At 45.4% G+C, this 13,690-nt stretch overlaps 1 protein-coding gene across 1 annotated transcript; it reads left to right on the top strand.

The window, feature by feature from the left end:
• Nucleotides 1–7,275: 7,275 nt before the first annotated feature.
• LOC123401074 (acetyl-coenzyme A synthetase, chloroplastic/glyoxysomal-like) lies at nt 7,276–13,690 on the top strand. Its single transcript, XM_045094792.1, has 18 exons — nt 7,276–8,083; nt 8,407–8,553; nt 8,640–8,795; nt 8,918–9,040; nt 9,129–9,297; nt 9,560–9,642; nt 9,773–9,874; nt 9,981–10,069; nt 10,187–10,277; nt 10,561–10,674; nt 11,517–11,593; nt 11,684–11,762; nt 11,870–11,938; nt 12,020–12,195; nt 12,302–12,358; nt 12,476–12,566; nt 12,689–12,787; nt 13,196–13,690. The coding sequence occupies exons 1-18, from the start codon at nt 7,874–7,876 to the stop codon at nt 13,379–13,381; spliced, it is 2,118 nt and encodes a 705-aa protein (XP_044950727.1). The 5' UTR covers nt 7,276–7,873; the 3' UTR covers nt 13,382–13,690.

Raw genomic sequence — 13,690 nt, 5'->3', positions numbered from 1 at the left:
CCGGACCCAGCAACGGCACAAGCACAGAAGAGAAGAGAAGCCCCTAGGAACGGCTCGCTGTAGGGAGTCGGACAGAGCCTGCTCAGTAACCAGCTGCCGCGCCGTTTTTCACTTTTGTTTATATATCACGGTGACATCAAGCGCGTTTTTTTCCTTTTTGTTTCCTCATATTTCTATTGTCGCTCTTTTCTTACTTTTGTTTATATTTCGAACATAAAAATATTACATAAAAAACACTTTACATGAAATTTTGGAAATTGTTAATATTGCATTTGAAAGATGTTAGACGTGTATAGAGACATGTTTCTGTTGTACATGGAAAATGTATAAATGGGAATGTAAAAAGTAGAAAATGGTAATTATGTATACGGAAAATGTTATTCATATGTACAAAAATTTGGGACGATTATAAAATGCCTTCACATTTCAAAAGAAATGCATGTGTTTTTTTACAAAATGTTAATATTAAGTGTAAAAAATGCCCGTGTAATTCGGTAAAAAAGTTTTGAACATTAGGATAAATGTATGCTACATTCGAAAAAATCTGTAAAAGTTTCAAAAAAGTGTTTGTGAAATTTTCAAAAAATGTTTGTACAATGCACAAAAATGTTTCCACGAATGTCAGTTCATGATAGATTTTTGCAAGCACAAGAAACATTTGTCAAAGTTTCGCCCTACAAAAATCATATGTCTTTGTTACTATTTTTTCACATCAAGGAGCATCCGAGTTAAAGACGGATGGATGAAGTGGCGCCAAGCTTCTGGCATTCTCTGTGACAAGAGAGTGTCACAAAAGATAAAAGGCAAGTTCTATAGGACGATGGTTTGACCCGCAATGTTGTATGTCACTGAGTGCTGACGGACTAAGGGCCTGTTTGGTTAGAGACTAATTTTGCCAAGCCAAAGTGTGGCAAGCCACAAAGTATGGCTGAAAAAACGAATGCCAAAATTTGGTAAAAGTTGGCAAAAAATTGACTCTATGACAAATGGGTCATAGCGACAATAAAATATGGCAAATCAAAGTGTGGCAAAAACCAAACATATGCCAAATAAACTGTGATTGTCAAATTTTGGTTTGGCAAAGTGTGGCTGGAACCAAACAGGTCTTAAAAAACGACATGTGCATCAATTAGGTATGGCGGAGATACGGATGTTGAGATGGATATGTGTCCACATAAGGAAGGACCGAATCCGGAATGATGATATACGAGATAGAGTTGGGGTAGCGTAGATTGAAGAGAAGGTTGTCCAACATCGTCTGAAAATGGTTTGGGCATATTCAACGCATGTCTCCAGAAGCCCCCGTGCATAGCGGACGAGTAAAGCGTGCTAATAATGTCAAAAAAGACCGGGGTAGACCAAACTTGACATGGGAAGAGTCCGTAAAGAGAAATCTTGTGACGCCCTCGGCTTAATCGTACGCTAAACATACACGCAAATGCGTACGATCAAACCCAAGGACTCACGGGAAGATATCACAACACAACTCTAGACACAAATAAAATAACATCAGCTTCATATTACAAGCCAGGGGCCTCGAGGGCTAGAATACGAAAGCTCGATAAACACACGAGTCAGCGGAAGCAACAAATATCTGAGTACAGACATAAAACATGGGGTGCCTTAGAGAAGGCTAGCACAAAGATACAACGATCGAACGAGGCGAGGCCTCCTGCCTGGGAACCTCCTAACTACTCCTGATCATCAGCGGCCTCCACGGAGATGACACCAACGGGGCGGCAGGCGTCGGCAGGAAACTCCACTCCTGGGCTCCATCATCTGGTCGCAGCAAACGGATCAAGGGGACAAGGGGGGAGCAAAGCAGCGGTGAGTACTCATCCAAAGTACTCGCAAGTCTTACATCAGAACTATTCTAATTATGCAACAGTATCAAAGAAGGGGGTATATGTGGACTGACTGCAGCAATGCGAGAATAGAGAGAGAAGGCCTAGTCCTATCGAAGACTAGCATCTTGAGGGTCTTGCAGCAATAGACGAGAGTAGAACAGGAGTAAAACATTAATAGTCATATTGTTGCAGCAATATTAAAGTAAGGTCGCGCCTAAAGATCCTCCCTCGACTCCCTGCGAGGAAGCAATCCCGAGGCAATTCTAATTCCAGTTAAGTAACAATTGTAGTTGTAAAAGATCGGGGCACAACTCCAAGTCATCCTGTAACCGTGGACACGGCTATCCGAATAGTTAATTTTCATCCCTGCAGGGGTGCACCACATGTCCCGTCACGCTCGATAACACTCTGGCCGGACATACTTTTCTGGGTCCTGCCCGGCCTCGGAATATCGACACGTCGCAGCCCCACCTAAGACTAATCAGAGAGGCCAGCCCGCCGGTCTAAATCCTAAGCACAAAGGGTTCATGGGCCCAGTTCCCCTTCACGCTCCTGCACGTGGCGTGGGCGGCCGACGTCAGTCCTAGCATCCCTTAATCACAAGCGCGATGCATCTCGGGACCACTCGGGCGCGCGCCGCTACATTGCTGGCATCTGAAAAGCTTCGGCTGATACCGCGATGCCGAGTACCCATAATTCTTCCCGCGTAGCCGGTTAGTGCAAAAAGGTCTCCAACCAACCCAGATCAAATACCCAAATCCATTAGCATTTTAATTAGGCCAGCAACACAGTCTCGCGGGAATCCACCCGTCTTACAACTAATCACCAATGATCCCAGTAACATGGTCGAGTAACTGTGTGGTTGTAACATCGGGGGAATCCGAGGTATCACCCTCCTTGGATTCCGAACGATGTACCCATCAAGGTGGGCTTAGAGGAATCACCCTCGGGGGTCCCACACTTCCGGGGTTGCACGACAGAGGCGTCATCGGGAATGGTGAAAGAGGAATCACCCTCGATAACCACGACCGACTAGCTATACTACAGAGATATCATCAGGAGTACTTAGCGAGGTGTCACCCTCGATACCCGATAGTATCCCTATAGCGTCGTACAACGAAGGGGGGTGAATGTGTTGTGTCTGGTCTGGCTCGTCGATCAGAGATCGAGATTTGAAAACAAGCGGGGCAACTGAACTACGGGGTCAGAGGGGATGACTGCTCCATCTATTCTAAGCAGATTAAAGGTACAGGAATGAAAGTAGCAGTTCATCAAAAACAGGCTATGCATCAAATATAGGAGCTAACTACAACAGTAGCAAAATACTAATGCAAGCAGTAGGAAGAAAGACATAGGCGATATAGGAATGATCAAGGGGGGTTTGCTTGCCTTGCTGCTCTGCGGCAAAGAACTGATCGGCAGGGTCGTAGATGTACCCGGCAGCAGCGTCAGTCTCGGGGTCTACCGGTAAGAAGAGGGGGAAGAAACAATAAATAATAGCACCGATGCAACACAAAGCATGACATGGAAAGATGTAGGCTAGACATGAGCTAACGCAGCAACATCCGTCATAGACGGGTCGAAAGAATATCTGACGATATTTTCCGGGTCTCGGGCTACTACCGGTTATCCTGGAAACGATGGAAAAGTTCCATGTTTGCTATGCTATGGACGCGTGACAGACGAACGGACCGTGTATCCGGGTTCGTCTCGCTTTGCTGATCAACTTTCATGTTGAAATTATTTTGATCTGATTTACGGATTATTTTATATTAATTTTTAAAGTTTTCTTTAATAATTAGGAATTAAAAACAGATTTAAGTATTTAATAAAATCCTATTATGACATCATCGCGATGTCATGCTGACATCAGCAGTTGACTGGTCAACTGACCAGCGGGTCCCGAACGTCATAGGCACAAGTTTTTATTAAGATTAAATATTTATTAATCAGATTAATTCAACGAGGGACCCACGTGTCATACTCTAATTATTCTAATTAATTAATTTAACTAATATATCTATTTATTTATTTATTTAATAAAACATTATTTTTATCATTTATATTAACTCTCGCGTGGGGCCTCCCTGTCATAGACAGCGGGTGCATTGGCCCCACCGGTAAGTGACCCTAGGCCAAATACACATTTTAATCACAAATAAATAACCATACAAATGTCGTATCTCTCCACATGCCTATATACGCAAATACATACATAGTACGGGTATCGAATACATACATACATACATACGTACGGAATACAACATTTGATTTTATTTTTATTCTCTCAAAACTCTCAACACTCATCTCTCTGTTAACAGAGACAGAGAACTCTCTCTCTGCTAACTCAACCTAGAGGAACCAAATATTCAAAACCTCCTACCGGAGTCTACCGTCGACGGATCGAGGTCCCGTTTGCCGGAACGGAACCGGGACTGCGAGGAGATCGACACGGTGGGAGGAGCCCGAGGAGGGGCTCACCGACGGTGACGTGACGGCCCGGTGAAGCCGGAGTTTGCATGAAGGTGATGGTGGAGACGGCGTGGTTCCGGTGGTGGAGGGGACGGTGATGGTCGTGCCGGGATGGGCCCCGGGATGGAGCCGCCGAGAGGGCTCCGGCCGGTGAGACGGAGAGGGTCTCGGCCGACGGATCCGGAGGGGTGCTGGACGGGACGGAGGGCCGAGGTGGGGGCGGCTCGCCGGCCGGGAGGATGAGGGGCCGCCGGAGGAGGAGGATGAGGGGACCGACGGGGTAGGAGGAGGCGGTGGAGAGGAGGGGCACGGGCGAGCCGGCGCTGGGGGCGGTCGCCGGTGGGAGAGTAGCAGGGAAGGGGCGACGGGATGTGAGAGGTGGAGGGAGGAGGCCGGCGGGGGAGCTCGCCGGCGGGAGGCAGGGGAGGCCGCCGGCCGAGGTGGGATCTGGGTCGAGGTGGAGAGGGGGGAGATGGGGTGGCGCTGTCGTGGGAGGGAGAGAGATCTGGTGGCCGAGGGAGTTAGTCACGGGAGGAGAGGAGGGAGTTGCTCTCGTGGGGGTGGTTGTCGGTGGCGGTGGGGGGAAACCGAGAGGGAGCGTGGGGGAGTGGGGGCCCGGTTGGTGGGGGTTGCTGGCGGCGCCCAGGGGGGGAGGGAGTAGCGAGGGGGGAGGGAGATGGGGCGGCGGCTCCCTCGCCAGGGAGCTAGGGTTTGCGGGATGGGGGGTGCGGGGGCCTGGCCAGTTGGGCCCTTCTGGCCCAGCTCGGCCAGGGGGGGTGGGGTTGCTTCTTTTTATTATTATTATTATTATTATTATTATTATTATTTTCTTTCTAATTTATTTTCTTTCTTTTATTATTTATTTTACTATTTGATTTTTTTTCTTTTTAAACACTTTCTTTTATTATACTTTATTTTATCATTACTATTTTTAATACTTTCCTTTTTTTATATATCCTTCTTAATATTTGTAATGAACTTATAAAGTATTTTTCCCTTTGCTTTCAAATTTTGGATCCGGACAGACGCGAATCCACGCGGGTCTGAGATGGGAATTCGATGACGTGGCATCATTAGCGGTTGATCACAGTAGCTTAATTACAATCACTACTGTAGCAAAAGTCGAGGATGTCACAAATCTGAAGGATTGGAACATCACCAAAGAACTAGCCATGGATAAGGATACATGAAAGGTTGCTATTCATGTGCCAGAACCATGAGTTGATCACGAGATATTATGGGTTTCACCTTTAGTCTATTTCAACTTATTTGAGACTAAAGGCTTTGTTGTTGTTGTTGTTAAGGAGCATTCGAGTTTGTGTGCAGATAGTTCGCGTCCGTTTGTCAGCTCAAACAAACAACTGTGAAACATGTTGATGAATTAACAAGAAGAAACATCACTCCCTGCCTCGTGTTCTTCTTCCTTCTCTCCACGTCTCAATTCCAATCCTCGTCCACTGCTAAAATGACTCATGTGAAGTCATATGGTGGATGAAGGCATCGATTTTGCTGCTAGCTAGGTTTTATTTATGTTTTTGGCGTGTTTGTTTTGTCAAAGAACATGCTACTTGTAAGCATTGTGTATTAGGTTTTTTTTTCTTTGGTAAGTTGTACACTGTACAAAATAAACGTCAATTAATATGGATTAGAGGGGGTGGATATTTTCTTTATCTGTTTTGTTAGGTTGTTGGTGGATGTAGTTCATGGCAATTGATGACTTTCTTAATTTTAAAACGGACTTATCCTGAGCCTCTTTTACAACATTACAACTGTTAGGTAGACCCGATCAATGCTTAGAAAACACTCACAACCTTTTTCTATACTTGAATGGTCTTATAACATTATTATCTTATCATTAGGCTGTTGAGTACTACATGAAGAGAGACGCTTACAACAGACAAGTGGTTAGATCTCACCAAACATTGTGTGGTTATTAGTCCGACTGATTTAATAAGGGGGTCACAGCCTTGGCATTGTTGTTGGTACATCTGCCCCATGTTGTTGTTGCTTGTGTTGTCGTCACATGGAATGGACCAAACCTATATATAAAACATCATATTTGTTTGCTTTGAGAGGTTTTTCGTATGAAAGAGTATGAAAGAAGGCATGACGCTGAACTACCAAATTCATTAAGGACCTCCTTGATTCGTAGTGTTATAAAAACTTAGTATTGGCATGTCACACCCATTTGAATGCTATAGGATTTTGATCGGTTTGATTGTGTCAAAAAGAAAACCAAATAATCTGTTTCAAGATGTTTAAGTGGATGTTTAATTTCTTATAAACTCTACTAAAAAGGAATATAGGAAAAAACAATCCTACATACAAACCCTCCCAAAAACGACTTACAAATCGACCAATATAGGAGAAACCTCTACAACTTTTAGAATTTTTTTTAACAAAATAAGCCCCAGTTTAGAAAAAGATAACAACGAGCGCTTGTCATGTGGTCGTTGCATAGCTCACATGTGGGTGTTCTAATGTTGGGATATCTGTCAGCAATCACGCTCAATCTAGCCGTTGGATAAAAAGTTCAAAAAGTGCCGTTGTAAGGAAAGTATCATTAAAGTAGGAAACACGCATTTTCAAAGTCACCGACACATTTTAAACCTCATATCCAACGGTTAGGGGGAGCATGATTGCTCACAGTGATCTTAACATCAAAACAAGCTCTTCAACGATGGACCTTTACCGAACAACATGAGCGATGTAACATCATCAAAGCCTCCTTCGATGAAGCAAGGTGCACCGTGCGACCAACGGCCGGCGTAGCACCCCTAAGCTCCGCCGCCGTCGGTCGCCCGATAATTGGATCCGCCATTGGTCAAGAGGAAATCGACCCGAGAACGAATATGATCATCAAAGGAGAAATGACCGATTATTCGGTGTCAAGTCACATCACGGACTGAGACGTTTGTTCGTTTCACAAGGAATTTTCTCAAGCAGTGGCTGGAAGATCATTTCCATTTCCCAAACGCCTGAAGCCGTCCGTCACTGTGCTCGTCGCGGTCGCACCAAGCTGCACCCGAAGCCACCCATCACAACAACAACCCACGATCTCGCCGTCCGTCCTACCCCTAGCCGCCGCGGCTCCGGGTTCACGTGGACCGGCTGCGTACGGCGCAGCTGACCGGCAGCTAAGCCGCCGGCGCCACCCAATATTCTAGTACTAGTCGCGGTTACGCCGGTCGGTCGCTATCCGCTCTGTGGCTGGCAGCGGCGCCACCCACCTCCTCGCGCCGCTCGTGCGCAGCGAAAACTCTCGGCCAGAGGGAAGTCAACACACGACTTGGCCGGTAGCAGCCAGCCAGCAGGGAGGAGGAGGAGGAGGAGAGGAAGGGAGGGTGGTGGGCGGGGAGTCGCCGCTCGCGCTCGGAGATCGCCGAGAGATCGCTCTCGCCCTCGCTCAAAGATCGTTTATTTATACACCCATCGCCGCCCCCGCCCCCCGCCTGGATCTGGATCTCACCGCATCTCCCACCTGCCCCCGCCCCTGCCACGTCCCTTCCTCCGCGGACCTGCCGCTGTCGCCGTCGCCGTCGCCTGACCCAGCCATGGGTGCCGCCACCGCGGGCCAGCAGGCGGGAGGGACCCCGGACAAGCTCCGGCACGTCGAGTCCATGTCCGAGCTGCCATCCGGCGCCGGCACCATCTCCGGGATCAACGCCGTCGTGCTCGGCGAGTCGCTCGCCGACGAGGAGCACGACCTCGTCTTCCCCAGCCCCGAGTTCTCCGCCTCCGCCCTCGTCTCCTCCCCCAAGCAGGTACATACATCACATATACTGTACACGCACAACGCACCCACTCTGCTCCTCGATCGCTGGGTTCATATGGCTGGGTTGCTGTCGGTCTGTCATCCGCGGCGCTTGCTTTAGTTCAACACAAAAATGTCTTGTCCTGATCAATTGATCGTGATCAAGACAAGGCTGGTGGCGGATAAAAGACACCAAGAAAGGGACAATGCAGATTTTGTGTTCTACCGGCAACAGAGATAGCAACAGGGACTGGGAGCTAGGATGCATTTTTCATCTCGATTTTGATGGTTGTGATGCCTTAAAGTTGTGATCTCTCTTGGTCTGTGTTTCAGTACAAGGAGATGTACGAGAGGTCCATCAAGGACCCGGCCGGGTTCTGGTCGGAGATCGCCGACGCCTTCTACTGGAAGGAGAAGTGGAACCCCAGCGAGGTCTGCTCCGAGAACCTCGACGCCAGCAAGGGCCCCGTCCACATCAGTGTAGGTGTCTTCTGGCGATGGACGTTGACTGAATTTTACCATTTCTGGTGACTGTGAATCATGTGATGGTTCTTGGTGTTGGCCAGTGGTTCAAAGGTGGCAAAACCAACATATGTTACAATGCCGTCGACCGCAACGTCGAGGCTGGGAACGGGGACAAGATTGCACTGTACTGGGAGGGCAACGAGCCCGGTCAGGACGGGAAGCTCACCTATTCTGAGCTCCTGGAGAAGGTTTGCCAGGTAATACTAATGCATGCCTATATCTGATTGTTTTGTGAATGGAAAATGCGTAAATGCTCTCTAGTGTTAGAGGTTTGGGGAAGGTACTGACTCTGAATTTGTTGTTTTATGCTTTCTGCTAGCTTGCCAATTACTTGAAGAGTGTTGGGGTCGGCAAGGGGGATGCCGTGGTGATCTACCTACCGATGTTGCTGGAGCTTCCCATTGCCATGCTTGCATGTGCCCGTATCGGTGCTGTCCATTCGGTAAACACTGCAACTGCAAGCTCCATTTGTTACCCTGGTTGGTCATGTTTGCGTTTATGATGCGATGCATCCCAAAATTTCCCCTCAGGTTGTGTTTGCTGGCTTCTCTGCGGATTCTCTAGCCCAAAGGATCGTTGATTGCAAGCCTAAGCTTGTGCTCACTTGCAATGCTGTGAAAAGGGGCCCCAAGCCCATTCTTCTCAAAGATATAGTGGATGCTGCTCTGGTGGAAAGCGAGAAGAATGGATTCTCTGTAGGTATGTACTAGGTTCGAGTTCTATACTGCATAGACAACTTGAGCTGTTGTTGGGCTTTCGTGGCAACACTCTCATGATTGCCATTAAAGGGGTTAATTTTGCGTTGTTGTGAAAATTAGGGTCAGATCCATATATAGTCAGTGGTGGACAATGGGAGCAGTAGTTATGACTTACTAGATCATTGACAGATCCATATATGACTGAACACTGTCCAATATATAGCTTGCTGATGTTGACTAGTGACTACTCTTGTGCTGGGTAGGTATTTGTTTGACATATGAAAATCAGTCAGTAATGAAGAGGCAAGACACAAAATGGCAAGCGGGAAGGGATGTTTGGTGGCAGGTGCATGTTTTTTCCCTTCAACAGCAACTTGTCAACATTTCCAATATGTATCCTGTATTTCAGGGTAGGCTTGCATCCTCAGATAACAGCAAGTATCAATTCACCATCGTTCCTTGGACATATCTTTCAGGATGTTGTGACCAATTTTCCTACCAAGTGCGATGTGGAATGGGTGGATGCGGAGGATCCATTGTTTCTTTTGTACACAAGTGGCAGCACTGGAAAACCAAAGGTACTTTAAGTTACACTAAATCAGCGACAATTAATATGGATTGGGAGGAGTAGATTATCCTGCTGTCACTTAACCCGAATATTAATCTCTGTTAATAAATCTGTAGGGTGTTATGCATACTTCTGGGGGCTATATGGTGTATACTGCAACAACATTTAAGTATGCATTTGATTACAAGCCAACAGACATATACTGGTAAACAGAAGATTTTGTTTTTGACTTATGAAGAATACAAAACATGCCCTTGGTTTCGGGAACTACTAATAGAAACTGATGTTTTCCCTTATATCTTCAATTGTTTGTTGGCATCAGGTGCACTGCGGACTGTGGCTGGATTACCGGACATAGCTATGTAACATATGGCCCACTCCTGAATGGAGCTGCAGTTCTTGTTTTTGAAGGGGTATATATATTTCTTAAAGCTTTTCTAGTTAAAATTTTGTGAAGTTCTGAGAGCTCAATCCAAATTTGATGAATGGAAGAAAATTCAGTGGGTTTATGTTTTTGGGGTTGCCATTATGTTTGACGTGTCCTTTTGTCTGACAATTCATAACAACCCACTAGACTTTTAGGTTTAGAAATGCAGGTTACACTTGTTAAATGCATTTCTGAAAACTCAATTTGTTTGCTTCAATTAATTTTAATTGTACTATGCCTAACTATGTCTTTGAATCATGTACGAGTAGACTCCGAACTACCCTGATGCTGGTCGGTGCTGGGAGATTGTGGACAAATACAAGGTGTCGATATTTTATACCGCGCCAACACTCGTCCGGTCACTAATGCGCGATGGTAATGAGGTATGCATGATGTTCTTTAATCCAGCTCCCAGTGATGTGAATGAGCCATTGATGCTGGATAGCACTGTGTTTAAGACCCCTACTGTGCTCAAGTCTGGTTGTCTTGAATGGAGGGAAGAAATATTCAATATTCTCAGTCATCTAGTTAAAATCTTAAATCATTGCCAATCAGCCACCAAGTTCAATATTCTCTCGATTTTGCTGTTCACTAGATCTCAACATCTGCCGAACAGCTAGTTCTAGTGAACATGAATTGATCTGCCCGCTGCTTGCTGGAAGTATGTGCGTTGGAGCTTGTCTGCTTTTATATCGATATATCTGCATCTGACAACCCAGTCAACCTAACACAACATACCAACGATTCACTCACTGCTTATTAAGTACTCCCTCCGTTCCTAAATATATGTCTTTTTAGAGATTTCACTAGTGAAACCTCTAAAAAGACTTATATTTAGGAATGGAGGGAGTATGTAATTACTTGACTTGATAAGAAGCTCCTATGGCTTAACAACCGGAAGATTCTCGAGCTGTTTGTACTGTGCAAAACTATTAGATTTAGTAATTAATCGATAGACACTTGTTCTCCAAGATTGAGCTCTTAACTATCAGATTCCATGATATGTTTTTTTACGGAACGCTACAGCGAGCTATTTATTGCCAAATATGGTTGGAAAGAATCCAACGAGGAGACTACAAATATGAAACACTGAAAACAGAACACACTGGCTGTACTATGTTGTGAATAGCATAAAAAACATAGTAGTCACTCTTTAAACCTGTTCTATATGTATGTTTGGTGTGGATGTTTTTTTTTCTTCTCATTGCCTGATATGTTTTTGCAGTATGTTACACGCTACTCTCGAAAATCTCTCCGAGTCCTGGGAAGCGTTGGTGAGCCAATTAATCCTAGTGCATGGAGGTACGTGGACAAGTTATCAAGTGTTAAACGTAACACTATCCAGGGACACTTATAAGAGGTTGTTCTCATGCGTGTTTTACTTCATTTTAGATGGTTCTACAATGTTGTTGGGGATTCACAGTGCCCCATATCAGACACTTGGTGGCAGACTGAAACTGGTGGGTTCATGGTAAGTTCCTCTTAATAGTTGACACTTCTCAAATTTCTTTTTCATGGGATGATAAAGTGACTGACATAAAAAATTAATATTTAAACTGTTGTAAATGCTCTCTGCAGATGACTCCTTTACCTGGTGCCTGGCCTCAGAAACCAGGGTCTGCAACATTTCCTTTCTTTGGTGTGCAGGTAAACACAATTTGTCTGTGAAAATACAGACATATGACTACACATTTTCTCTAATACCCGTTGCTTTTGTATGGTTTATAGCCGGTCATTGTTGACGAGAAAGGTCAGGAGATCGAAGGAGAATGTAGCGGATATCTTTGCATTAAAAAATCATGGCCTGGGGCTTTCCGGACCCTCTATGGAGATCATGACAGATATGAGACCACATACTTCAAGCCATTTGCTGGTTACTATTTTACTGGTGATGGTTGCAGCAGGTAACTTGTTCAAGTATTTCCATCAACATGGTATGAGATCCAAATGTAATTAGTTTTTTGCAATATGGTTTCTCTAAACAGTTTGCAAATAATATTCTTATCTCAGGGACAAAGATGGTTACCACTGGCTTACTGGAAGAGTAGATGATGTTATCAACGTCAGGTAAGCTGCTTATTTGGTTTGTTTGCTGTTTGCTGTTTGCTAGAGTTTTAGTTTAGTATGTGGCTGTTGCAAATTGTTATGCTACAACTGAGTTATCTTGCGCATTTGAATATGTAGCGGTCATCGAATCGGCACAGCAGAGGTGGAGTCTGCTTTGGTTTCGCATCCACAGTGTGCAGAGGCTGCTGTTGTTGGTGTTGAGCATGAGGTATGGCCCACCGATACTTTACTTATCCTTCCTTGTGCTTCCATTTTATTTTCTACCTCATCATATACAGTTCTTATTGTCATATTATCTGCTTTAAATTTCTAATAAAAGAAGCACTTCAGGTCAAAGGTCAGGGAATATACGCTTTTGTAACTTTGGTGGATGGCGTTCCTTACAGTGAAGAACTACGAAAGAGTCTCATAACAAAAGTCCGCACTCAGGTATTTTCATGATGCTTTTGGATGTTTCACATCTTCCATTCTAAAGCGAGATACACCATCAGAAAATAAAATTCCGCCTTTACATGGAAGTATGCGTTCCAATTTGAAACTTTGTCTATTCAGCATGCCAAAATTGTTCAGAACAAAGTGAGTTCTGACCAATCCCAGCACAAATTGCGAAGGTGCCCAATTCTACAATCACCACTTCACCAGCTACTATAACGAGGCCTGTAGTTCAGGCAAATTAGTTAACACTCTTTGTTAGCAAGATAAACATGCTCCAGGCTAGCTGCTGTCAATCTTATGTTGGCGAAGAAGACATAGGGAAGAATTAAAACATGGGCAACTGAGCTCCTTCAATGCTGTTTGCTGCCTGTCATTCATCCGTTCTTTTTCCCTGTGTGTCAGATCGGGGCATTTGCAGCTCCAGACAGGATCCACTGGGCGCCGGGGCTCCCCAAGACCCGCAGCGGCAAGATCATGCGCCGGATCCTGCGCAAAATCGCGGCGAAGCAGCTGGACGAGCTCGGTGATATAAGCACACTAGCCGACCCCGGCGTCGTCGACCAGCTGATCGCGCTCAAAGATTGCTAGGATGTAAAGTAAAGCGGTTAGATGGCGGACGATGGGCTTCCACTGCTGCCCCTCCATGGTTGAGTGTTCTTTGATTCCTATGTGGTTATGTGGTTGGTATAGAATGCTGATTTTCGTGTCATCCTCTGGTAGTCTGGTCTCCTTTTACTCTGCGCAAGTTTTTACTGAGGCCAGTGAACTGAAGGCGAGGTGTAATGCTCCACTTCTGTAAAACTTGTGTACCACAGACGTGTCCAGGGAGCTCCGTGATTGTATTGATTGTCCGAATAAATATAAGTATATGCTAATAAAGAAAATGTCGACCGTGTT

The sequence above is a fragment of the Hordeum vulgare genome, chromosome 6H (assembly GCF_904849725.1).
Source record: "Hordeum vulgare subsp. vulgare chromosome 6H, MorexV3_pseudomolecules_assembly, whole genome shotgun sequence".
Lineage (NCBI taxonomy): Eukaryota > Viridiplantae > Streptophyta > Magnoliopsida > Poales > Poaceae > Hordeum > Hordeum vulgare.
The sequence above is the reverse complement of the archived record's forward strand: the minus strand, read 5'-3'. Positions and strand labels throughout refer to the sequence as shown.

Excerpts from the sequence above, each read along its gene's own strand:
- LOC123401074 (XM_045094792.1), top strand. The coding sequence starts at position 7,874 with ATGGGTGCCGCCACCGCGGGCCAGCAGGCGGGAGGGACCCCGGACAAG. Across the intron at positions 8,554-8,639 it reads AGGGCCCCGTCCACATCAGT|TGGTTCAAAGGTGGCAAAAC; the intron begins GTAGGTGTCTTC and ends GGTGTTGGCCAG. Across the intron at positions 10,070-10,186 it reads AAGCCAACAGACATATACTG|GTGCACTGCGGACTGTGGCT; the intron begins GTAAACAGAAGA and ends TGTTGGCATCAG.